The 24,583-nt window shown below is 52.9% G+C and overlaps 1 protein-coding gene across 2 annotated transcripts in view; it reads right to left on the reverse strand.

The window, feature by feature from the left end:
* PI4KA (phosphatidylinositol 4-kinase alpha) overlaps positions 1-24,583 on the reverse strand; it is a 155,377-nt gene that overhangs the window by 2,139 nt on the left and 128,655 nt on the right. Inside the window, exons 34-53 of one of the 2 annotated variants that reach the window (XM_054469096.1) lie at positions 24,390-24,541; positions 24,083-24,190; positions 23,320-23,447; positions 20,130-20,249; positions 19,870-19,949; positions 19,551-19,744; positions 18,012-18,102; positions 17,468-17,635; positions 16,729-16,782; positions 11,456-11,576; positions 8,871-9,000; positions 7,888-7,958; positions 4,784-4,856; positions 4,613-4,683; positions 3,435-3,544; positions 2,847-2,951; positions 2,640-2,765; positions 1,502-1,622; positions 858-1,017; positions 67-156 (exon numbers count right to left, since the gene is read on the reverse strand). In XM_054469096.1, coding sequence (XP_054325071.1) covers positions 67-156; positions 858-1,017; positions 1,502-1,622; positions 2,640-2,765; positions 2,847-2,951; positions 3,435-3,544; positions 4,613-4,683; positions 4,784-4,856; positions 7,888-7,958; positions 8,871-9,000; positions 11,456-11,576; positions 16,729-16,782; positions 17,468-17,635; positions 18,012-18,102; positions 19,551-19,744; positions 19,870-19,949; positions 20,130-20,249; positions 23,320-23,447; positions 24,083-24,190; positions 24,390-24,541 — 2,273 coding nt within the window. Of the gene's footprint in view, positions 1-66; positions 157-857; positions 1,623-2,639; positions 2,766-2,846; positions 2,952-3,434; positions 3,545-4,612; positions 4,684-4,783; positions 4,857-7,887; positions 7,959-8,870; positions 9,001-11,455; positions 11,577-16,728; positions 16,783-17,467; positions 17,636-18,011; positions 18,103-19,550; positions 19,745-19,869; positions 19,950-20,129; positions 20,250-23,319; positions 23,448-24,082; positions 24,191-24,389; positions 24,542-24,583 lie in introns of those variants that run through there. The other variant, XM_054469095.2, reaches the window with a different exon arrangement.

Here is a 24,583-nt window from a genome sequence, read left to right on the forward strand (position 1 = left end):
TGGATGGAGCCTCAGCTAATGGACAACTGTCCCCCAGATGGCCTGCGTGTCCACCAAGGAACCTACTTCAAGAGCTTGATTGTCTGGCCACGAAAACAGGGCAGGCCCGTGTCCAACATGAGAGTGACCAGGGAGACGACCGCGTCCATGTAGGGCCTGGGGAGAGAGAGGAGGGAGCAGTGGGCTGAGGCCAACCTAGGTGGTGGCCCTGCCTGTAGTCCTGTGGCCTGGCTGATGCCAACAGCCTCAGGTGTGGGCTCCTGCCACCCACCTCGCCTGCCACATCTTGCACATCCCCGAGGCAACTTTCGATCTGCTGTACTCGGTAACCTGAACCGCTCAGGTAAGGGCTGCTCACACGCACTCTGGACAGGCTGAGTGTCCTGCCCTATCCCCCACGTAAGGCTGCCAGCCATGGCTTCTGCACCTGGGTGGGATGCAGACACGCTGATCTGCCTTTCTCTGCAGGGCAGTGGGGATGAACCCAGGTTGGACTGTGGCCTTGGCCAAGTGACCTGTATATGAAACTGGGACAAAGCCCATCTTTGGCACGTAGCCTGTGGGGTGGCAGGTGCTCAGGCTTTGGTGACAGGGTGGATGGGATCCCCAGAAAGGGAGAGCCCATGGCTGAAGGCGTGGGCAAGATACTGGGGAAGGTGGTTGGAATTAGATGCCCAGAGCAAGAATTTACTGGCACAGGTGGGCAGACAGAGGTGACCAAAGGATAGGTGTAGGTCAGCAGGCAGCTGCTAGCACCTACCTCACTCTCTGGAACTGGATTCCCTTCATCCTAAAGGGGACCTCAGAACGTTCCACACACCCCCTCCGCCTCCACCCTGGCCCTCACCCAGGCTCACCGCACAGCCAGGTAGCCTCGGACACACATCTCCATGAACCACTTGAAGGGCGTCGCCTCCATCTTGCCCCCCATGATCATCACCATCTCATCCGTCAGCTTGATGTCGGGTTCCCAGCCGAGATTGCCGCCCGGCGAGCTTTCAAACATGAAGCCAAAGTCTGCAAAACCCCAAAGAGCTGCCTGTGACTGGGTAGGAGCCAGGGCGCGCAGGCACAAGTGGTCTGTTTTGAGGAGTGGCAAAGGACTCTGCAACAGGAGCATCCCCTCCACCCCCAACAGGCAGGTTGTGTTTTCTTGGGGACAGTGATGGGGTGGGTGGTGGGGCAGCAGGCAGAGAAAGAGAAGGGAGGAAGTGGAGGAAGGAGCCAAGCTGGGACATTGAACCTGGACGAGCCCCACTCCGCCCAGCTCCAGCTTCTGACTCAGAGCAATGGCGGCTCTCGCCCCAGCTCCCTGGGGCCGGGGCCAGGCACCCTCTACAGCAGAACAGCTTGGTGGCTGACAGTTCAGACCTCAGAGCTGGACCCTGACACTCCTGGCAGGGTGGTCCTGGGCATGCTCCTCTCTGTGGGGTGGGGATCCCTATCCACCCCTGGGTGCCAGGGGTGAAGGGAGAGGAGGGTGGTGCTGTGGCTGGCTGACCGATGTGGATGATATGGCCCTTCTTGTCCAGCATAATGTTGCCATTGTGTCTATCCTTGATCTGCAGCAGGAACAGCAGGAGGCTGTAGGCGGCCATGCTTCGGATGAAGTTGTAGCGGGCCTGTGTAGAGAGCGCCCTGGGCTCACAAAGGCCCTGGGGCCTGTGGGCATTCTCCCTGGTCCCACACCCAGGATCCCTGGGCCTGTGAGCACTCTCCCTGGCTCTGTGCCCCCACTGTGGAGGCAGAGCCCGAATCAGCAAGCCAGTCTTCGGCAGCAGGAGTGACAGGGGCTGTCTGTGGATGTAGGGGTGCAGGCACTTCCTCCCACACCCAGAACTTAACTTTCTTCTAAGGAGTCCAGCCCAGCTCTACATTCTTTTGACTCCCAAAGTGGCTTACAGATGCCCTGGTGTTTTTTTTTAAATGGAGTCTCGCTGTGTCACCAGGCTGGAGTGCAGTGGCACGATCTTGGCTCACTGCAACCTCTGCCTCCTGGGTTCAAGAGATTCTCCTGCCTCAGCCTCCCGAGTAGCTGGGACTACAGGTGCCCACCACCATGCCCAGTTAATTTTTTTATTTTTAGTAGAGATGGGGTTTCACCATGTTGGTCAGGATGTTCTCGATCTCTTGACTTCATGATCTGCCTGCCTTGGCCTCCCCAAGTGCTGGCATTACAGGCGTGAGCACTGCGCCCAGCCAGGTGCCCTGGTTTTTTTTTTTTTTTTTGAGATGGAGTCTCACTCTGCTGCCCAGGCTGGAGTGCAGTGGCGCAATCTCGGCTCACAGCAACCTCTGCCTCCTGGGTTCAAGCGATTCTCCTGCCTCAGCCTCCTGAGTAGCTGGGACTGCAGGCGCGTGCCACTACGCCCAGCTAATTTTTGTATTTTTAGTAGAGACAGGGTTCACCATTTTGGCCAGGATGGTTTCGATCTCTTGACCTCGTGATCCACCCGCCTCGGCCTCCCAAAGTGCTAGGATTACAGGCGTGAGCCATCGTGCCCAGCCCAGGTGCCCTGGTTTTAACCCTTAACAAAGGATGACTGAGGAGAGCAGGGTGTGGGTGGAGGCTGGGTATGGGTGGCTGGGGTGGGGTGGAGTGCACACAACCTTCCCCGGCCTGTGGCCACCTTGGCTACCTGCTGGAAGGCCAGGGTGGACTCATCCCCGTACTGGCGTGTGAAGTAGTCGTACATGCCGAAGTCTGTCTGGCGGCCCAGCTGGTCCCGGGAGGTGCAGTCGGGGATGCACTCGATCACCCCGCACTAGGAGGAAAGGCCAGTTCTGAGGCCCACCGGGTGCGAGGTGCCCAGGGCTGCCCTACTGGCTCCACTCAGGGAACTTACCCCAGGGGCAGTGGCCACCACGCGGTAGGGAAAAACAAAGAGGTCCAGGCCGACCAGCTGGAAGATGTTCTTGAAGAGGTCGATGATCTGCAGGGCCAGCATGTCCTGGGAAGCCGGGAGGCGCAGGATGGGGTCAGCTGGCCTCCTTGCACCCCAGCAGCTCTTCTGGCTCATGCAGGACAAAAGCCAAGCACCCAGAGATGGAGTGAGGTGGGGAGACCACAGTCGAGCAAGAGTCTGGAAGGCCTTGCTTTCTGACCACCGGGGGCTGGACTCAGGCTGCTGGGACCACCAGGCCCTGGGCTGAGCATGAGGCTGAGCTGTCTGGTGGGGTGTGTGAGATAAGGCACCCAACCCCTGGGCAGTTCCCTCAGGTGGGCACTGGCATGGCGGGGACAGTGGGAAAGGGGCTGGAAGGGGAGGCCTCTGGGTTTTGCAGAAGCCCTAATTTACCCCGTGGCACCTGAACCATATAAGAGAAGGAACAGATTCACATTTCTGCATATGAGATTGGACTCTGGCAGGCCTGGAGCCTTGGGGAGCAGCAAGCTCAGTCCCCAGGCCTACCCGAGGCCTGACCCTGCTTACCTGCCGGCAGTCATCTCCCACTTTGAAGATGGCTGCCTGCCAGGAGATCTTCTGGCCGTCAGCCTCCTGCGTGCTGCACTCATCCTCGGAGTCTGAGCAGCACCGCAGACCTGCCCGCAGGGAGAGAGGCCGCTGTTAGCCTGTAGGCAATGAGAAGCCCTCTGAGGGGGCCAGGGATGAGTCCTCTCACATGCCTGAAAGGAACCCCAGCAATCTTGGGGATCACTTCTTCGAAGCTCCAAGGAGGCCAAGAAGGAGCCCAGCAGGGCCCAAGGAAAGCCTTGGAACAGCAGGTGGAATCCAGGGTCGGAGTCTAAGAACATTTAGGCTTACATGGAACTAAAAACAGAGCCCCATTTCATCTGCAGTGAAGACCCAGGTGTGCCTGGGTCAGTGTTGGGTGCTGTGAGCTGGGGGGCAGGAGGAATGTGTCTGTACACTGGGGTCCTGGGAGGGCTCGGGGCCAGTGTGCGGACAGGGCCATGGGAGGCAGGTCCCTGCAAGGGGTGGCAGCTCCCTCTCCACAGCTGGCCACACCGTCTGTACTGGGTTGAAGAGTGTCTCCCTAAAATTCATGTTCACCCCAAACCTTAGAATGTGTCCTTATTTGGAAACAGGGTCTTTGCAGATGTAATTAGGTTAAGACAAGGTCACAGTGGATTAGGACAGTCCCTAATCCAATGACTGATGTCCTTCAAGGGAGATCATCATGGGAAGAGGGAGGCGGAGATGGGAGTGGAGCATCTGCAGGCCAAGGTGTGCCCAGGACTGCTGGCAACACCACCAGAAGCTGAGGAGGCAAGGTGTGACCTGCCCAGAGCCTTCAGAGGGGGCACGGCCCTGATGATGGACTCCAGCCTCCAGAACTGAGATCGTCTGTACAGTAGCCCTGGGAAACTAACACCCCACAACGGCCCCAGGCCCCTCAGCCTCAGGAAGGAGCCTGCTGGAGTATGCCAGCTGACTCACGGCAGACAGACCTCTGGGGTGGCACATCTGTCACTGCACTTGAGCTCCATGTCATCCCCCAATGAGGGGTCTGACTGAGTGAGGGCAGACAGATGGACAGACATCATCTTTTATGGAGAGCTGTACTAAATTAAACACATGCCAAAAGAAACTGGCATTAGCAAGGAAAAGCACTGAGCTCCCAAACAAAATCAGGGTTCTTTACTGACCTTCTTTTTCAAGTTCACTAACTCCACATCGCTTCACCTTGAACTTGGCCAGATATGGGGCTTTTGCAGCACTGAAAACAACAAAAAGAATGTGGCACCCATGATGCAGCCGAGAAAAACTTCATACGCGGACGCTGTCGAAGCGGGGGATGGGCAGGGTGAGGCGCCAACCTCTGCATCGGGGTCCCAGACTTGTAGTCGATGTCCAGCACGATGGCCTCGGGGTTGCTGGGCAGGTAGCAGCCTGTGCAGGAACAGAGGCAGTCACAGGGAGTGCATGTGTCACCATAGGTGAGGCCAAAGTCAGTTTCCAACATGGATGTTACGTGCATGTCCACCCTGCAGGCACACCCCACCCCTGTGGAGGGGCCTCTGGTCCTTGTCCAGGGCACCACTAACTTATTATTCTGTGGCCGCTAAGGGTCCGTCCTCCTTGACTCTTCGACTCTTCCAGCCATCGACCAAATGAGTCTGCACCTTCTGGGAAACGCTCTTCCTGGAGGAACACTGAGCCCCATCCTCACGGATACAGCCCTACTGCCTCTGGGGGTGCGTGTGAGGCCTGTCCTGCCTCCACCTGCCTGAGCAACCCTTTGAACAGCCCTCCATTCTTGGAGTCCCTTTTTTTTTTTTTTTTTTTTTTTTTGGATAGAGTCTCACTCTGTCACCTAGGCTGGAGTGCAGTGGTGTGATCTTGGCTCACTGCAACTTCCGCCTCCCAGGTTCAAGCAATTCTTCTGCCTCAGCCTCCTGAGTAGCTGGGATTATAGGTGCCTGCCACCACGCCTGGCTAATTTTTGTATTTTTGGTAGAGATGGGGTTTCACCATGTTGGCCAGGCTGGTCTCAAACTCCTGACCTCAAGTGATCCACCCGTCTTGGCCTCCCAAGTGCTGGGATTACAGGTGTGAGCCACCGCGCCTGGCTTTCCTTACCCATTTGAATACTACTCTCTCAAAAGCCTTACTTAAATGTCACTATGTCCATGAACTGTCCTTGGTTCTCCCAGCCTTCAGGACTTTCGTCTAACACGTTTCTTTTTTTCTTTTTGAGACGGAGTCTTGCTCTGTTGCCCAGGCTGGAGTGCAGTGGCTCGGTCTCAGCTCACTGCAACCTACGCCTCCCGGGTTCAAGCGATTCTCCTGCCTCAGCCTCCTGAGTAGCTGGGATTACAGGCGCCCACCACCACGCCTGGCTAATTTGTGTACTTTTAGTTGAGACGGGGTTTCACCATGTTGGCCAGGCTGGTCTGGAACTCCTTACCTCAGATGATCCACCTGCCTTGGCCTCCCAAAGTGCTGGGATTAAGGCATGAGCCACTGCGCCCGGCCAACGTTGTTTCTTTATACTTATTTTATATCTCTGTGAGTTCAAGCTTCTTCAGCTCAGGGACCATGTCTTACTCATCTTTTTAACAGCCACAATACCTAATGTCATGCCTTTTCTTTTCTTGTTTTTGCTTTTTTGAGACAGAGTCTCACTCTGTCACCCAGGCTGGAGTGCAGTGGTGCAATCTTGGCTCACTGCAACCTCTGCCTCCTGGGTTCAAGTGATTCTTGTGCCTCAGCCTCCCAAGTAGTTGGGATTACAGGCACGCGCCACCATGCCTGGTTAATTTTTTTTTTTTTTTTTTTTTTGAGACCGAGTCTTGCACTGTCATCCAGGCTGGAGTGCAGTGGCGCAATCTTGGCTCACTGCAAGCTCCGCCTCCCGGGTTCACGCCATTCTCCTGCCTCAGCCTCCCGAGTAGCTGGGACTACAGGCGCCCGCCACCACGCCCGGCTAATTTTTTGTATTTTTGGTAGAGACGGGGTTTCACCGTGTTAGCCAGGATGGTCTTGATCTCCTGACCTCAGGTGATCCACCTGCCTTGGCCTCCCAAAGTGCTGGGATTATAGGCATGAGCCACCACGCCCGGCCCAGGCTCCCCTTTCTCAGTGAGTGCTCAGTAAATGTGTGAAATAAGAGGACAAGGGAAAGCCTGTTTCTGGCCAAGGAACTACCAGTCCCCAAGGGGGATGTGTGCTCCTTGAGCCCTGAGAGGTGGGCTTTGAGGGGAGCCAGCCAAGCTTGGCTTTGCTGTGGGGTACCGGGAGAGCGGGGTATGCCATCTCCTCCTCTTCCTCACCTGCCCTTCTGCCTGCTCCAGGCTGTGGCTCACACTCAGGCCCCTCTGTGCTCTCCTGCTAGAGCCCTGCTGGCTTCCCTGACCTCTGGGGCAAGACTCAGCCAACACAATCTAGAGCCAGGGGCTGGGGACTTCTGTGCATGCCCCTTGCAGTACAATGCTTCCAGCTCTTTTTGCCCCTCCCCAGCAGTTGTGGCCTTCCCGATGCGGGAACAGAGGCCCTGCATACATGTCCTGCCCTCTCTGGGAAGCTGAGCTGTTGTGTGAGCTCAACGCAATGTGTTGGGAAGAAATGGTTAAACCGGGGTCCTGCAGGGCACTCCACAGCTGAGACCAGCCGCTGTGAACATCTGCACAGGACAGACAGAGTTTGGAAGACAAGTTTGTGCCAATAGTTAGAAATGCAGAGAGGCCAGGCGTGGTGGCTCATGCCTATAATCCCAGCACTTTGGGAGGCCGAGGCGGGCGGATCACAAGGTCAGGAGATTGAGGCCATCCTGGCTAACACGGTGAAACCCTGTCTCTACTAAAAATACAAAAAAATTAGCCGGGTGTGGTGGCAGGCGCCTGTAGTCCCAGCTACTCAGGAGGCTGAGGCGACAGAGCAAGACTCCATCTCAAAAAAAAAAAAAAAAAGTGGAGAGAGAGCTGCCCAGTGAAGTCTGGATTTCCATCTTCTCTTGAAAAGCTCAGCTTGAATTCCCATGTGGCCACGGCCACAGGCACCCAGGAGCGACTTCCCATGGAGGCGGTGGGGGGGGCGGTGCTGATGAGTCCCAGCACACCTGAGCCGTCCCACACTGGGCCCACCATCCCCTCATCTGTGTGACCTGCTCCTGTAATGCTGGAGCCCAGGAACCCTCTTCTAGAGTAACAGCTACTGAGGTCAGTGTCAGCCTCCAGAAAAACAGCAGGCAGCAATGAAGATGAAGGGCACCCACTGATGAGCAGCTCCCGCTCACTAGCAGCAGATTCTGGGGAGGGGCTGGGGTCCTGGGGCACCAGGCACCATGGGCCCAAGCAGGTGTGGGGCTGGCCAAGCCACTGTGTCCACACCCTGCAGTGCCTGGAGAGGGCAGCAGCCTTCACGCCCCGCCGCCTGCCTGCAGGAAGAGGTTGGTCTGAGCCTCCAGAAGCCACCTGCTCACCCGGCTGCACCTTCACTTCAGACAGGGCTGACAGACAAGCCTTCTTTCTCTCGTCGCCTTTAGGGTAGGGCCTGAGAAACAGGAAAAGAAATTCTTGCTTTGTCTCCTGGAGGAACTGGCTGCTGGGGGACAGCCCAGGGCCCCTACTGCCTGGATTGCCCTCTCTGTCCCTCTCTTCCCGGCTCTAGCTGCTCCTAGCACAGCCAGGCACCACTGGCAGCGATTCTTGCCCTGCATTCCTCATGAAGAATCCCCGACAGCCCCCGAAGGGCTGTTTTCTGGCAGGCTCTGCCCCTGCTGTGTGTGGGGGGGTGTGGCTGGGGGTGGTGGGGGTAATGCCTGCCACCTGCTGCCACCCAGGAAACGCTAGCTCCCGTCCTTCATCTCATGGGTTAGAAGCTGCCAGCACTGCTATTCTCAGCACCTAGCCCAGAAAAGGGCCTCAAAGTGACCAAGGTCAGAGCAGTGTAAGCACTGGAGACAGCCCAGCCAGCGTGCCCAGCATTGATGACTCCAGGGTTTCATCCCTTATGAATGCACGAAGCCATCAACATCCAAGGATGGTGTCAGGTCCACATGAACGGAAAGTCTAGGAAAACGATGACAGGAGCTGCAAAGGCAGTCTGGTTTTCTTGACACCATGAGGATCGATCCTTCAGAGTGTGGAGAGGGCAGGGTGACCTCAAATTGTGAAGCCATGTGCTAAATTCCACAAACCTCAGGAATGAAACTAAGCTGTGTTTCCTGAAACTGGCGTGGCCGTGCATTCTGCCATACCTTCAAGAGCCTGGACTCACCCCAAGCAGTGCTTCCCCACCCACCCTGGCTGTCCATCAGAACCACCAGCGGCCCCACTGTTAGAGACTCTCATTCATCTGGTTGGGGCCAGGCATGGGTATTTTTAAAGCTTCCCAGGCAATTCTGTTAAGCTGCAGGGACTGGAACGAGATCCCAGAAGGTGGTTTCCGAAGCACTGCACTTACTTGATGATAGCCGACACGTTGGTGATCTTGTTAAAGAAATCAAACTCCCGCTGGTAAAAGTCCTTCGCTGGGCCCGACAAGGAGCCTGTGATCTCCTCTACTAACTGCTCCAGGAGGTCGCCGATGTCAGCTGCCAAGGAAACAAAGAGGCTGAGTCTCTGTGGCTGTGGCAGAGGCCCCTCAGGAATACCAGTGCTGTTTCCCAGGCCCCAGAATGGCGGTGCCCAGAGTGTGCTCTGCAGGCTTGGTGAGACCATAACAGCTGCTGTGTGCCCCTTTTGTTGTGTTGACACAGCCGACACTGCTGGGAAAAGCTGCTGGTGCCTAAGCGGAGCTCAGGCCAGAGCCAAGCGCACAAGTGGATGTGGAATCCTCACTGCTGCACATGCTACACATGCAGGAAGAAAAAAGCCCGTGTCATTTATCAATGTCACAGGGCGTGGAATCCTCACTGCTGCATACGCAGGGAGAAAAAAGCCCGTGTCATTTATGAATGTCACAGGTGAAGCAATGAAAATTAATTCTTATTAAATACTACTCTGAATACATGTCTTTTTTTTTTTTTAATAGAGGCACACAGTGGGCGGGGCTCTATTAAATAGTGCCTCTCACTATTCAAATCCCAGGCTGAATTTAAATTCCTGGGCTCAAGAGATCCTTCTGTCTCAGTCACCTGAGTTGCTGGGACTACAGCTAGTAGGTGGGACTACAGGTGCGCATCATCACATCTGGCTTTTAAAGTATCCTTTGTGATGAAACGGGATTGCATGAAGCACTCTTGCCGCATCTAAGGCAGGCGCTGTCCTGAGAAGCACCTGGAGCTTGTCTGATTTTGGAGCCTGGACTAACCTTTTTCAGACTTTTGTTTTTACTTGAAAAAATGACTGACAGACAAAATATAGTTATTCAGACTTAGGGATGTGGCAGATGTTTTCCTGAAAATGAACAAAAAATAAATCTTCCACTCAAAGGAACTGAAACATTTTTTTTGAAAACTTGGATCTGCTGCTGTGAGCTCAACAGTTTCCCTTAAAAACCCTTTCTGGGCCGGGCGCGGTGGCTGATGCCTGTAATCTCAGCACTTTGGGAGGCCAAGGTGGGTGGATCACAAGGTCAGGAAATCGAGACCATCCTGGCTAACATGGTGAAACCCTGTCTCTACTAAAAATACAAAAAAATTAGCCAGGCGTGGTGGCGGGCGCCTGTAGTCCCAGCTACTCGGGAGGCTGAGGCAGGAGAATGGTGTGAACCCGGGAGGCGGAGCTTGCAGTGAGCCGAGATCGCGCCACCGCACTCCAGCCTGGGTGACTAATCAAGACTCTGTCTCAAAAAAAAAAAAAAAACCCTTTCTGATAAGACTGGCAGCATGTGAACAAATATGATTTTTCCACACTGTACAAAGAAATGCATCAACCTTTGAAAGATGTGCATAACTCACTGGCCTATATTTTATAAATGCCCACCGTTTGATGTTATAAAAGCTTTTGTGGGTCCAGGTGCGATATAGACAGACTTGAACAAAACACAGCATGAGAAGTTTACTGCCAAGTTTAAGATGCCACACTGCAATTAACCTTTTTTTGGTGATCCTCCTGCCTTGGCCTCCCAAAGTGTTGGGATTACAAGCGTGAGCCACGATGCCCGGCCTGCAAGTAATCATTAAGAAGCTAGGCTGAGCTACAAAAAGTTAAAAATTAGCCGGTCATGGTGGCGTGCACCTATAGTCTCAGCTACTTGGGAGGATGAGGCAGGAGGATCGCTTAAGCCCAGGTGGTCAAGGCTGCAGTGAGCCGTGATTGTGCCACTGCACTCCTGCCTGGGAGAGGGACCCTCCCTCTAAAAAAAGAAAACAAAAACTACCACTTCTCAAGTGTGGTGCAGTATCAAAAAGGATCTCCACAATGACCTGAGAGACTACTAACATACAACTTCCTTTTTCAACTACATTCACTTCAACTGAAACACTGCAACAGACCAACTGCAGAAGTGGAACAAGAATGAGAATCCAGCCATCTTCTACAAGGAAATGCCACTCTTTTGGCTCATTTTGTAGTTTTTTGGGGAAAGTTATTTTCCCAAAAAGATGTTATTTATATTAACATGTAATGAATAGGCTTACATTTTCTGAAATTCTGTCTTACTCTCTAATCCTCGTTAACACTGACAGCTAATGCTCACATTAAACAGCGCTCTTTGAGGACCTCAATAAACATTTCTGACAGTGCAGGAGCCCCGAGGGTGTGCTATTTGGGAACCGCTGCCCTGGCTGACGGCCCCTTCCTCACACGCAGTCACAGGTGTGTTGACCGTGGAGAATCTGGAGGAGCAGCCGCTGGGGCAGAAGGGTCTCACTCGCACTTGGGAGTGCACGGTGGCATTGGACAGCAGGTTAGCAAAGGCGTCATGAAGGAGGGGTCCTGCTCCCCTGTGTGCTGAAAGGTGAGAAGTGCCCCAGCAAAGGGTGGGAGTGGAGGGGTCAGTGAGCTGGGGCAGTGCAGGCTCGGGAGAGCCCTGGGGGCTGTAGAAGGTGCTTGGCAGTGCACTGAAGATAGGAAGTGAGGCCTGTGGGAGGACAAAATACTCACGGTCTTTCTGGTGGCCCTCTTCATCTAGATAAATGTTAGTCTTCATGTTCCAGATGAACTGGTGCGCCAGAAGCTGGGATTTAGACGCTGCCCACAGAATATACTCCCGCACATAGCCCATCTGCAGGAGAGCAAGGTCCCTGTCAGCCAGGCTCGGCCCTCTCCACAAGGAGGGCCTTGTCAGCAGCTGCTGACTCCCGGCATTTGGTAGGCCAGGCAAGGGTGAGGCCCAGTGGTTCTAGTGGTGTGGACAAGCTCTCCAGGATTGGTGGTGAGTCCAGCTGGTGGCCAGGCCAAGTTCCAGCTGGCTGGTGGCTGGGACCTGGGGGGCAGGGTTGCAAAGCGGGCTACAGTCAGCCTTTGTCTCCTCTGTGTCTTCCCGTGGATTTAAGAAGCACAACTCTCAAACCAATTTCTGGGGTTGTCAAGTACGAGAAAAAGCAGGCTGGGTACTAAAAACTCACTTGTGAGCTGGTTGTTTAGAACAATGTTCCAAAGTGACAGACAAGTTCCAGAAACATGCAGAGATACCTCCTTCACAAATTGACACACTGATATGATTAGGTTCTGTGTCCCTTCCCAAATCTCATCTTGAATTCTAATCCTCAGGCGTTGAGGAAGAGACCTGGTGGGAGGTGACTAGATCATGGGGACGGTTCCCCCATGTTGATCTCATGACAGCGAATGAGTTCTCAGGAGATCCGAGGGTTTTATAAATGTTTGACAGTTCCTCCTACACACACACTTGCTCTCTTTCGCTTGCTGCCAGGTAAGACGGACCTACTTCCCCTTCCACCATGATTCTGTTTCCTGAGGCCTCCCCAGCCATGTGGAACTGTGAGTCAATTAAGCCTCCTTTATAAATTACCCAGTCTCGGGAAGTTTTTTTGTTTGTTTGTTTGTTTTTGAGACAGAGTCTCGCTCTGTCACCCAGACTGTAGTGCAGTGGTACAATCTCAGCTCACTGCAACCTCCACCTCCCAGGTTCAAGCGATTCTCCTGCCTCAGCCTCCCGAGTAGCAGGGATTACAGGCGCACGCCACCACATCTGGCTAATTTTTGTATTTTTAGTAGAGACAGAGTTTTGCCATGTTGGTCAGGCTGATCTTGAACTCCTCACCTCCGGTAATCCACCCACCTCAACCTCCCAAAGTGCTGGAATTACAGGCATGAGCCACCGCACCTGGCCAGAAAGTTCTTTATAGCAGTGTGAAAATGGACTAATATACACAACTATGGTCACCATCCTAAGGACCTCTCCTCCTCTTCCTTCTTGGTCATTTTCCGCCACTCATAGTTGTAACTCCAGTTTTTCTTTTTAATTAAAAAAAATTTTTTTTGTTCCTAGAGCCGTAAGTTTTGAAACTCCAGTTTTAATTCCATGCCCTAGGTTTAAAAAGGTGAGCTGGCCTTTCTGGGCAGCCTCCTGGAATCTATGGCCACTGATCTGGTGAAGTGTCCCTTGGATGGACATTTTTGACCTGGGTGAGTCGGGGGTGGTCTTACCACACAGGCAGAAGTCCTCGCTTTGGGTTTCCCAATTCTAACCCAGCAAATGGATCTAAAGACAAACTATGAATGTTCAATGTGTAGTGTTTTTAAATATAAGTTTGCTTTTTAATTATGTAAACACTGACAGAGTTCCAAAGTCAAAATTATTAAATATGGTACATATCTGTCACTTCCATCCTGATCTCTCCCTCTTTGGCCACTTTTATTAACTTTTGATTTACTGTTTCTTTTTTTTTTTTTGAGACAGAGTCTCGCTCTGTCACCCAGGCTGGAGTGCAGTGGCGCAATCTCAGCTCACTGCAAGCTCCGCCTCCCGGGGTTCACGCCATTCTCCTGCCTCAGCCTCCCGAGTAGCTGGGACTACAGGTGCCCGCCACCATGCCCAGCTAATCTTTTTTTGTATTTTTAGTAGAGATGGGGTTTCACCGTGTTAGCCAGGATGGTCTCGATCTCCTGACCTCGTGATCCACCCGCCTCAGCTTCCCAAAGTGCTGGGATTACAAGCGTGAGCCACCACGCCCAGCCTACTGTTCCTGTTTTTATAAAAGTATAAACAAATATGTATATACATTTGTATTGCCACAAGTGATATAAATTTTTTTAAACTTAAAAAATATTCCAGGCTGGGCGTGGTGGCGCACGCCTGTAATCCCAGCACTTTGGGAGGCCGAGGCAGGTGGATCACCTGAGGTCAGGAGTTCGAGACCAGTCTGACCAACATGGTGAAACCTCATCTCTATTAAACACAAAAAGTAGGCCGGGTGTGGTGGCTCACGCCCGTAATCCCAGCACTTTGGGAGGTCGAGGCAGGTGGATCACCTGAGGTTAGGAATTCAAGACCAGCCTGGCAAACATGGTGAAACCCTGTCTCTACTAAAAACACAAAAATTAGCCGGGTGTGGTGGTACACGCTTGTAATCCTAGCTACTCGGGAGGCTGGGGCAGGAAAATCACTTGAACCTGGGAGGCGGAGGTTGCAGTGAGCTGTGATTGTGCCACTGCACTCCAGCCTGGGCAACAAAGACTCTGTCTCAATAAATAAATAAATAAATAAATAAATAAATAAATATTTATTTATTATTTTTTTTGAGACGGAGTCTCACTGTGTAGCCCAGGCTGGAGAGCAGTGGCGTGATCTCGGCTCACTGCAAGCTCCGCCTCCCGGGTTCATGCCATTCTCCTGCCTCAGCCTCCCAGGTAGCTGGGACTACGGGCTCCCGCCATCACGCCCGGCTAATTTTTTGTATTTTTAGTAGAGACAGGGTTTCACCCTGTTAGCCAGTATGGTCTTGATCTCCTGACCTCGTGATCCACCCACCTCAGCCTCCCAAAGTGCTGGGCTTACAGGCGTGAGCCACTGTGCCTAGCCATTAATTAATTAATTAAAAAAATTAACCAGGTGTGGTGGCACATGCCTGTAATCCCAGCTGCTTGGGAGGCTGAGGCAGGAGAAGTGCTTGAACCTGGGAGGCGGAGGTTGTAGTGAGCTATGATCACGCCATCGCACTCCAGCCTGGGCAACAAAAGCGAAACTCTGTCTAAAAAAAAAAAAATAAAAATAAAAATAAAAAAATTTTGGCTGAGCGTGGTGGCGCATGCCTGTAATCCTAGCACTATGGGAGGCCAAGGCAGGTGAATAACCTGAGGTCAGGAGTTTGAGACCAGCCTGGCCAACATGGTGAAACCCCGTCTCTACTAAAAATACAAAAAATAAGCCAGGCATGGTGGCATGCACCTTCATTCCCAGCTACTTGGGAGGCTGAGGCAGGAGAACTGCTTGAATCTGGGAGGCAGAGGCTGCAAGGAGCCAAGAATGCCACTGCACTCCAGCCTGGGCAACAGAGCGAGACTCTGTCTAAAACAAAACAAAACAAACAAACAAAAATTCCCTAAAAATGGAAAGCAAGAAAGAAACCAGTGAAACTCACTGAGTCCTGATTTGGTACAACCACACACAGAAGAATCATTTCAGGCGGCCTTTCTCTGGTAGCCACCACCAAGAGTTCACACGGAGGCCCTGGGTACTGGCTCCCCTCCCCACTGCCTCTGGATCTAACCCTTATGCTAGGCCTGTATGCAAGCAGAGAGCCAAGTAGTCAAGGGAAAATAATGTGGGAGGGGAGCCAGGGGGAAGGAAACAGGTCCCTGAAGAGAAGGTGCCTCATGACAATCCTGTAAGTTGCCACCAGTGTGAAGGCTCCAGCTTGGTGAGCGTGGCTCCACACATATCACCACTCAGAGGTGCAGAGAGCGTGGCACTACCTAGTGAGGGCAGTGAGTGACTCCACAGGACTCAGTCTTTCAGCAAAGGCTGGCTGCTGTTTTAGAAGCACTTTGGTCTATAGACTCCAAGGCTAGCCCCTGGGACACCCAGCCATGGCACTCAGCCAGCCCACAGGTGAGCCAGAGTGGTGAGGACTCAGCCAGGACACATGGAGTCTGCTGCCCAATTCAGCCAGGGAAACGAGGTCAGCCCTGGGGTTGGGGAATAGGGCAGACAAGCTGCACTCAGACACAGGGTGCAGGGGGCAGGCTGGCACGAGGGCACAGGAGGCTCGGGCTCCTGGCTGTGGTCATTCCCATGGATATTTTCTGTGCCATGACCTGTGCTGAGCACTTTATGTCCACGGATACTATTATGGGCTGAACTGTGTCCCTTCAAATTCATATGTTACAGGACCTCAGAATGGTACAGTATTTGGAGATAGGGTCTTTATAGAGGTGATTAAGGTAAAATGAGGTCAATAGGGTGGGTCCTAATCTAGTATGACAGGTGTTCTTATAAGGGGAGATTAGGACACAGACACACACAAAAGGATGACCCTGTAAGGACTCAGGGAGAAGATGGCTATCAATAAGCCAGGGAGATGGGCACAGTGGCTCAGGCCTATAATCCCAGCACTTTTGGAGGCGGAAGTGGGCAGATTGCCTGAGCTCAGGAGTTTTGAGACCAGCCTGGGACAACATAGTGAAACCCCATCTCTACAAAAAATACAAAAATTAGCTGGGCGTGGTGGCACACGCCTGTCATCCCAGTTACTTGGGAGGGGTAGCGGGGGAGGGGCCGAGGTGGGAGGATCGCTTGAGCCCGGGAGATTGAGGCTGCACTGAGCTGAGATCATGCCACTGCACTCTAGCCTGAGTGACAAAGCGAGACCCTGTCTCTTAAAAAAAAAAAAAAAAAAAGCCAGGGAGACAGGCCTCAGAAGGAAACAACCCTGTTCAAACACTGACCTTGGACTTCTGGCCTCCAGAATTCATGTTTTTTGTTTGTTTGTTTATTTTGTTTTTTGGCCTCCACAATTCTGAGAATAGACATTTCTGTTGTTTAAGCTGCCCAGTCTGTGGTGCTTCGCTATGCAGCCCTGGCAGACTAATGCATACGTCACCTCGTTAATCTTCCTCACCACTTCCGGCTGAAGAGGGCAGGATTCAGGGATTTGAGGTGACCCCACCGATGAGTGGGAAGCCTGGCCAGGCCGCCTAACCAGGCTGGCAACAGCCCCAGAACTGGCTCGCTCCACAGAGCATGCTTGGGCCTCAGGGTGAGGCAGTGGGTGAACATGGCTTCCCCTGGCACGGCACTGGGTATCAAGGGACAATCACAGGGGCTGGGGTAGGGGGAGCAAGGGGACTGCTGGGCAGCCCTGCCCCTGAGGAGGCTCTGAGGAGCCTGTGAGGGCTGGGGACAGACCGGGCACAGGCTGGGTGTGTAACACACTCTGTGAGTGAAGAGGACGGCCATGCAGGTGCGGGCTTACCTTGTCGTACCTGAGGGCCTGCACAATCTGGGGGATGTAGAAGAGGATGGCGTCCTGTGGAGGAGGAGCAGAGTTGGCCATGACTTCTGAGAGCAGAGCCACCCAACCCTACAGCCCAGGCTCTGCCTCTGCTTCTGCTCTGCCCACAGCAGGGCTGAGAACTGGGGAAAGCCCAGAGGATGGCAGGCAAAATGACTGACGGCTCAGAACACAGGAATGGAGGAAACAGGTAAAAGGAGCAAGTCTCCTGCTCTTCAGTGGGCGGGAAGGCCTCGCGCTCCTCACTGGGGAGCCTGCCTCAGGGAAATGGTCTGCTGTGGGTCAGACTCTAGAATATTCCAGAGGCCCTTCTCCACCATCATCATGGCTGTCTCGTGGGCTCCCTGGGCTCCCACAAGGAGTGAGGGACCCTCCACGGGCGAGGTCACTGTGGGGTTCCAAGGCACGGCTGCACTGCTGTGCGGGGTGTGCACAGCTGCCGTGCCACCTCGTAATCAAACTCAAGTTAACTTTGTCTTTAACTCAAACACCTCACTAGGTTAAAAAACAAATGTAACTAGAGAACACATTTGAATTAGAATTAAATCCATCTTCTACAACTACTTGAGCAAAAAATAGGGAAAGGACCAGTATGTAACGGAGCGACCTCATGGCCAATGGTGGGGCCTGTGCCTCTCACCAGGTAAGACCCCTCCCAACAGTCCTATCAGAGGCCAGCTCAGCAGGGCCCTGGGCTCACCGGAGGGAACGACCGCAGGACTTTCACCCCGTACTGCGCCGTGAGAGGGTGCGGTGGATACATGCTGGAGAAGTAGGAGAGGCCCGTGGGTGGGTCCGTGGGCGCCCAGCACAGCACATGGCTGAGCTCTGGAGCATCGGCGTCGATGGTGTGCCAGGTGACCAGGAACTGCAGAGAAGGCGGGGAGATGCTGTGGCTTGGGCAGTCCCGGGACCTCTGGAGATACCTGGTCCACGGGCCACACAAGGACGGCCATGAGAAGTGATGTTTCTAAGCATCAGTAACCATGTGGAAGATGCTTCCGTTGTGTTATGGAAAACAACGTAACTGCAATTAGGGTGAAGTGCATTACATTTTTTTCTACTATAAACAAAATAAATGCTACAGACAAGGAATAGAAAACACAGGAAATCAGAAAAATCATGAATAGCACTGAAGTTGTCAAGTGGTGGTTGTTGTCTCATTTCTAGTTTCAGGCATTTCTGGGTGCAGTGTGCTATTTTGTGCAGTTTGAACTCAGGCCCTGGTACGTGGGCTACACTACCTTGATCGCTTCAGGCACATCACTAACGGCTCCCGGGTCCAACCGAACAAGACGGGTCACTTCGTTCCCGATGGCTTCTGTGTTCTTAAACCTACAGTGCACAGAGGGTATGGGTGGTGCTGCCTCGCCAGGGAACCTGCACTCTGCCACCACACTGGAGTGAGGGGAGCCAGGGGGAAACGCTGAACTGGAGGGATTCACATCAATACCAAGTGACGGCTTGGGTACAAACAAATAGAAAGAATGAAGACCTGCTATTTGATAGCACAACAGGGGGACTACAGCCAATAATAACGTAATTGTATGTTGAAAAATAACTTTAAAGAGTATAACTGGATTGTTTGTAACTCCAAGGACAAATGCTTGAGGGGATGGATACCCCATTCTCCAAGATGTGCTTATTTCACATTGCATGCCTGTATCAAAACATCTCATGCACCTCATAAATACAGACATCTACTACATATGCACAGAAATTTAAAAAAAAAAGTTTAAATAAAAAAATGTTTAGCCAGGTGACGGCTAAATGTTCTATTATGCCACTAACTAGTGGGTCTGAACATTAGTGTTTTTTAAAAAGAGCATTATAATCCACTGTGATGAAATGCTGGCACTTTCTTAAAGAAAAACGAATTTTTCTACACTTAACTGTTCAAAGGGCTTCCTTTCACCACCCTTGTCTTAAAACCCCTGCCTCTTATTCTTTTTCCTACCATATCCTCTCCTGACTCTCCATAGCTGCTCATCCAGTGAGTCAGTGTCTCAGTCAACAGTCCAGGGGCCACAAGGCACCTGGCCCATGAAGGGGCAGCTACTAGTTTCCAGGTGTTCCCACCTCAGGCTAACGCAAGGCAGACGTCCCATGAACACTGTGCTTTGAGATAATGCAGAGCTGCTCTGCGATCCTATTCCAGAGGATCAAAGTAGGGCTGGAGAGAGGATGCAGTACATTGGCAGGTCTGGGCTCACAATGGAGAATCAACCACCCTGGACACATTCACAAGAGGCTGTGGACCATCTGGTGGGATTCTAAACAGGGACTCTGTAGTCCCTCTCAGCCACCATCGGTCTGAAGTTCTGTCCCCATAAGAGCTGCCACAGAGAGATCACAGGAATGTCGCTGCTGTCTGCAGCGTGTGCCTCCTCCAAATACTCTGCCACTGAAAGGTGACATCCAGGAACAAACTCAAACCCTCCCCAAGGCGGTTCCGGCAGCCGCCTGCCAGGAGTGACAGCCTCCACATGCCTCCTATCCGGCATGAATCAGATCTTGGCTCTGAATTCACCCTGCTGCTATCTCCCTAGGCTCCAGCTGCTGCAGCATCCCACGCAGGCATCTGAAAAGATCACGAGGGTTGCTGGGTTATCTCTGCACAGAAGGGCTGGGGGAGTGTCCTGGGGCTCGAGGACTAGACTACTTCCTGACCATCCTTGAGAGGGGTTGCAGGGCACTCCTGAGCACTCATGACCCAGCTGGCAAGCACCCTGCGCTGGACCTCTGGTGAGGCCTGTGTCAGGCTGTGGTGCCCGGGGGCCCACCTGGCAGGCAGCTGCACGGCCAGGTAGGGAGAGATGCTCCAGGCGAGGTTCACATTGTCCTTCCACTGCTTCTCACTCAGGCTGATGTACTTAGATCTCCAGTTGGCCACGCTGTTCTCTCCGGCCTGGTCTAGCTCCAGTTCCGGGGCTGACAGCGGGTTGTACCATGTGATGAGACGCTCAATCTCGGTGGCCTGGCAAGATAAGATATAAGGCCTGATATGCACACCTTCCGTGAGTGCCCACATGCTGCCCCGGCCACCAGGTGTTGTACAGGCAGGTGGTGGGCAGCAGGCACAGCTGCACCTGTGGGCCTTACCAGCAGGGACAGCAGCAGCGTCCTGCGCTTCATGTAGTATTTGTGCAGCTGGGAGCCCCGGTTGGTTTTCTTAGACATGCCTAGGAGGAAAGACAAAGCACAGTTGTAGTCCTCAGATGCCACCTGTCTGCCCTGAGTTTCTACACCTAGAGGAAGCTTGCAGTGCTCTGTTCTGCTGTCTGAGCAAGTGTCCATCAAGCAGCTTGCAACCAGAATGATAACTTGCATGTGATGGCCCCAGCAGCACACCTCCCACCGACCTGACTTCTTGGAGATGGTGGACATGCCGCTGGACAGGGGGTATGTGTTGATCCAGCCTTGGGTGGCTTGTTGCCGAGAGCCAACAGTTATGTCCAGGTTGCTGCGGGTGTCCTGATTATCTGAGGGCAAACACATTGTTGATTCTAGAGTGAGGTGGCTCAAGAAAAGGTACCACAAAAAATAAACTACTATTCACCAGAGATAAGGCAATTAGTGGTAGAGTGGGCACTTTCTGGAGCCCTGGAATCGACTGCAGGAACAAACCTGTCTGGATGGTGAGTTTTCCAAAAGCGTGAGAAGTTAAGTATTCTAGATGGAATGTTTAAACATTTTTATTATATTTCTTTTAACCTTTTCAAAATTGTTTTATTTATTTACTTATTTATTTTTCAGATGGAGTTTCGCTCCTGTCGCCCAGGGTGGAGTGCAATGACATGATCTCAGCTCACTGCAACCTCCACCTCCTGGGTTCAAGTGATTCTCCTGCCTCAGCCTCCCAAGTAGCTGGGATTACAGGTGCCCGACACCACGCCCAGCTAATTTTTGTATTTTTAGTAGAGACGGGGTTTCGCCATGTTGGCCAGGCTGGTCTCAAACTCCTGACCTCAGGTGATCCACCCACCTCGGCCTCCCAATGTGCTAGGATTACAGGCGTGAGCCACTGTGCCCAGCCTATTTTTTATTTTTGAGAAGGAGTCTTGCTGTGTTGCCCAGGCTGGAGTGCAATGGTGCGATCTCAGCTCACTGCAACCGCCGCCTCCCGGGTTTAAGCGATTCTCCTGTCTCAGCCTCCTGAATAGCGGGACTACAGGCACCCACCACCATGCCTGGCTAATTTTTATATTTTTAGTAGAGATGGGGTTTCACCATATTGGCCAGGCTGGTCTCGAACTCCTTACCTCAAATGATCCACCTGCCTTGGCCTCCCAAAGTGCTGGGATTACAGGCGTGAGTCACCGCACCTGGCCTTCTTCTATTTAAAATAGAATAGGCTGAGCACAGTGGCTCATGCCTGTAATCCCAGCACTTCGGGAGGCTAAGGCAGGTGGACTGCTAGACACCAGGAGTTTGAGGCCAGCCTGGACAACAAGGCAAGATGCCCTGTCTCAACAAGAACAATAAAAATTAGCCAGGGGAGCTGGCATTGTGTCTGTAGTCTTAGCTGCTTGTGAGGCTAGGGTGGGAGAATTGCTTGCACCCAGGAGTTTGAGGCTGCAGTGAGCTATGATTACACTATTGCACTCTAGCCTGGGCGACAGAATGAGACTGCATTTCTAAGAAAAGTAGAAAATAAAATAGAATAAAACAAATATCATAATTTTCTTGATAAAAGATGGCAGTTATCTGATCACCGGCAATGTACAGTCCTTTAGTACGGTGACAACTTGAGGGCCTGTGGGGGCAGACTGTAAGGACTGTTTGCCCTCTTCTAAGTGGAGCCAGAAAGCTGCCTTAGAAAATCACTACATCTGCTTTTTTCTTTCCTTTTCCTGCTAGTTAGGTTGTCAGCTGTGGGTCTGCTAAAGAAAACCCTCTCAGCCAGGCAATGTGGCTCACACCTGTAATCCCAGCACTTTAGGAGGCTGAGGCGGGCGGATCACAAGGTCAGGAGTTTGAGACCAGCCTGGCCAATATGGTGAAACCCCGTCTCTACTAAAAAATAAAAAAATTGGCCGGGCACGGTGGCTCATGCCTGTAATCCCAGCACTTTGGGAGGCCGAGGTGGGCGGATCACGAGGTCAGGAGATCGAGACCATCCTGGCTAACACGGTGAAACCCCGTCTCTACTAAAAATACAAAAAGTAGCCGGGCGTGGTAGCGGGCGCCTGTAGTCCCAGCTACTCAGGAGGCTGAAGTAGGAGAATGGCGTGAACCCGGGAGGCGGAGCTTGCAGTGAGCCGAGACTGCGCCACTGCATTCCAGCCTGGGCGACAGAGTGAGACTCCGTCTCAAAACAAAAAACAAAAAAAGGCCGGGCGCGGTGGCTCACGCCTGTAATCCCAGCACTTTGGGAGGCCGAGGTGGGCGGATCACGAGGTCAGGAGATCGAGACCATCCTGGCTAACACGGTGAAACCCCATCTCTACTAAAAAAATACAAAAAATTAGCAGGGCGTGGTGGCGGGCGCCTGTAGTACCAGCTACTCAGGAGGCTGAGGCAGGAGAATGGCATGTACCTGGGAGGCAGAGCTTGCAGTGAGCCGAGATCGTGCCACTGCACTCCAGCCTGGGCGACAGATCAAGACTCTGTCTCAAAAAAAAAAAATAAATAAAATAAAACAAAATAATTAAAATAAATAAATAAAATAAAAAAATTAGCCAGGCATGGTGGCGAGCACCTGTAGTTTCAGATACTCAGGAGGCTGAAGCAGGAGAATCGCTTGAACCCAAGAGGGAGAGGTTGCAGTGAGCCAACATCGTGCTACTGCACTCCAGCCTGGGGCGACAGAGTGAGACTCTGTCTCTCAGAAAAAAAAAAAAAAAAAAAAAGAAAACCCTCTCTTGTCTCTCAGTCTGTGCTTAGCAATCAGCTAGGTGCTGGGAGAACAGGGCATAGCCTCCTTGCAGAGGTTTGCTGCTTGTTTGCATGGCATGTTTTCATTTGGCATTCCCTTCCCTGGAATGCTTTGCCCTGTCCACCCCACATGCTGGTGCAGCCTTTCAGACTCAGCTCAACTGTCTCTCTTCCGGAAAACCATCTCTGACTCCCCAACTCTGGATGGGCCAAGTGTCTGTCCCCGAGGAGTGCTCCCACAGTTCCCTCATATTGAAATCATCTGTCCATTTGACTGCCTCCTATAAGACAACAACAGACCATACCCCAGTCATGTGGGTGTGCACCAGCCTCAGCCCAATCCTGGGCCGTCAGCTGCTCAGAGGGGAGTGTGAACGCAGCCAGCTGCTCAGAGGGGTGTGTGAACGCAGCTGGTGCCAGCGCAGGGAAAGCGCGGTGAGTGGAGTCTGCTCAGCTGCCTCGGGTGCGTGTTTATGCTTCTCAGCTCAGGCCAGAGGAGAAGCAGAGCCAGACAGGCATGTACTGGCCTCCAATGACCGTGCAACACAGCCAAGGCCAGGGCTCAGAGGGGTCTACCGGCTTTTCCATCTCTACCTCTGGCACCCTCAGGGCTGCCCACGTTGCACCCCTGTCCTGCCTGCCTCCACCATGAGCGGCTGCACTGTTGAGGGTTACCTGGGGGAACAAGCTGGCTGGCGGTCAGGTACTTCTTATCTGAGAACATGGCAGTCCAAAATTTAATCATGATGCTTATGTCTTCACGCAGTCGCTTCTCTCCTTGAGTAGGGAACTTTGGGGGACAGCTTCAAACAACCATAAGAGAACAAGGGCTGAGTGTCTGGAGTCAGGGACTAGAGGCCAGTCACACAAAGCAGTGAGAAGGTGATGTAGACAGTTTCTTAATGACAAAAGGTCAGCCCAAAGCCAGTCATTAGCAAGGATGATCTGGCCCATTCCCATGGGAAGGTGTGGTGGCTCGGGAGCCCTCTTATGCCCTCCTCCCTCACTGCCCACAGCAGCCCCTACAGCTTTCCACTGAAGCTGCACTTGTGGCAGATCAGGGCAAGGAAGCTGCACTCATACAACAGCACAGCCTATGGGTGCAGAGCCCCAGGCAGTGGGTGTTTGCAATTCTTAGTGCAATAAGCCTTCACATTAATAGGGAAATTAAATGGATGCACTTAATCTCCTAAATCAGTTGAACTGAGGGAAAATTTGCCTACATCTCGCTGGGAGGCTAGCTCTAAGTACACGGGACACATGCACAGGGCCGAAGGGTATTTAAATCCAGGGGGCCAGGGATACTGAAGGAGGATGTTGGTAAGCACAACTGGGCAACTGTGTATTCCTGAGTGACCTCCTGGGGGTCTGGGGCGATGGAGCACTTGGTGGGGCTGGGCCGTCCCTGGACGCTGCACAGCACATCTTGGGGGAGTACCTGAAGTAGTCAAAGGCAGTGGAGTAGATCTTCTCGCGAAGCACATTGCGGATGGTTGCATTTGGAACCACGTCGGCATGCAGGAGGGACAGCCCCAGGGTCAGCAGCCTGTGAGGGAGCCCGGGACCTGGTCAGAGCAGGAGCCTGGCCTGGGGCCAAGTTCACCTTCTGGACTCTCTTCCCTGCCCTTCCAGGAGCAGCTCACTGAAATGTGTTCCCCGTCTACAGAAGTACCGTGATACACAGACACCCCATGACATACTGTACACACCAGGGGCCCTGTGCTCCCCAGGAAGAGGGCCCTCACTTGAAGCGGGGCCCGATGGCCGCCACGTGCCGGTTCATGCTTCCCTTGGCCCCGCCGATATTCAGGGACATGGAGCGCTGCAGCAGGCTGGAGAAGATCTCCACTTGGTCAGAGCTGCAGTACTTGGCGATCTCAAACCGCTGCACCAGGAACTGAGCGAAAAGAGGAGGACGCTGTGGTGGTGGGGCTGAGCC

This window comes from Pongo pygmaeus, chromosome 23 (assembly GCF_028885625.2).
Source record: "Pongo pygmaeus isolate AG05252 chromosome 23, NHGRI_mPonPyg2-v2.0_pri, whole genome shotgun sequence".
Classification (NCBI taxonomy): Eukaryota; Metazoa; Chordata; class Mammalia; order Primates; family Hominidae; genus Pongo; species Pongo pygmaeus.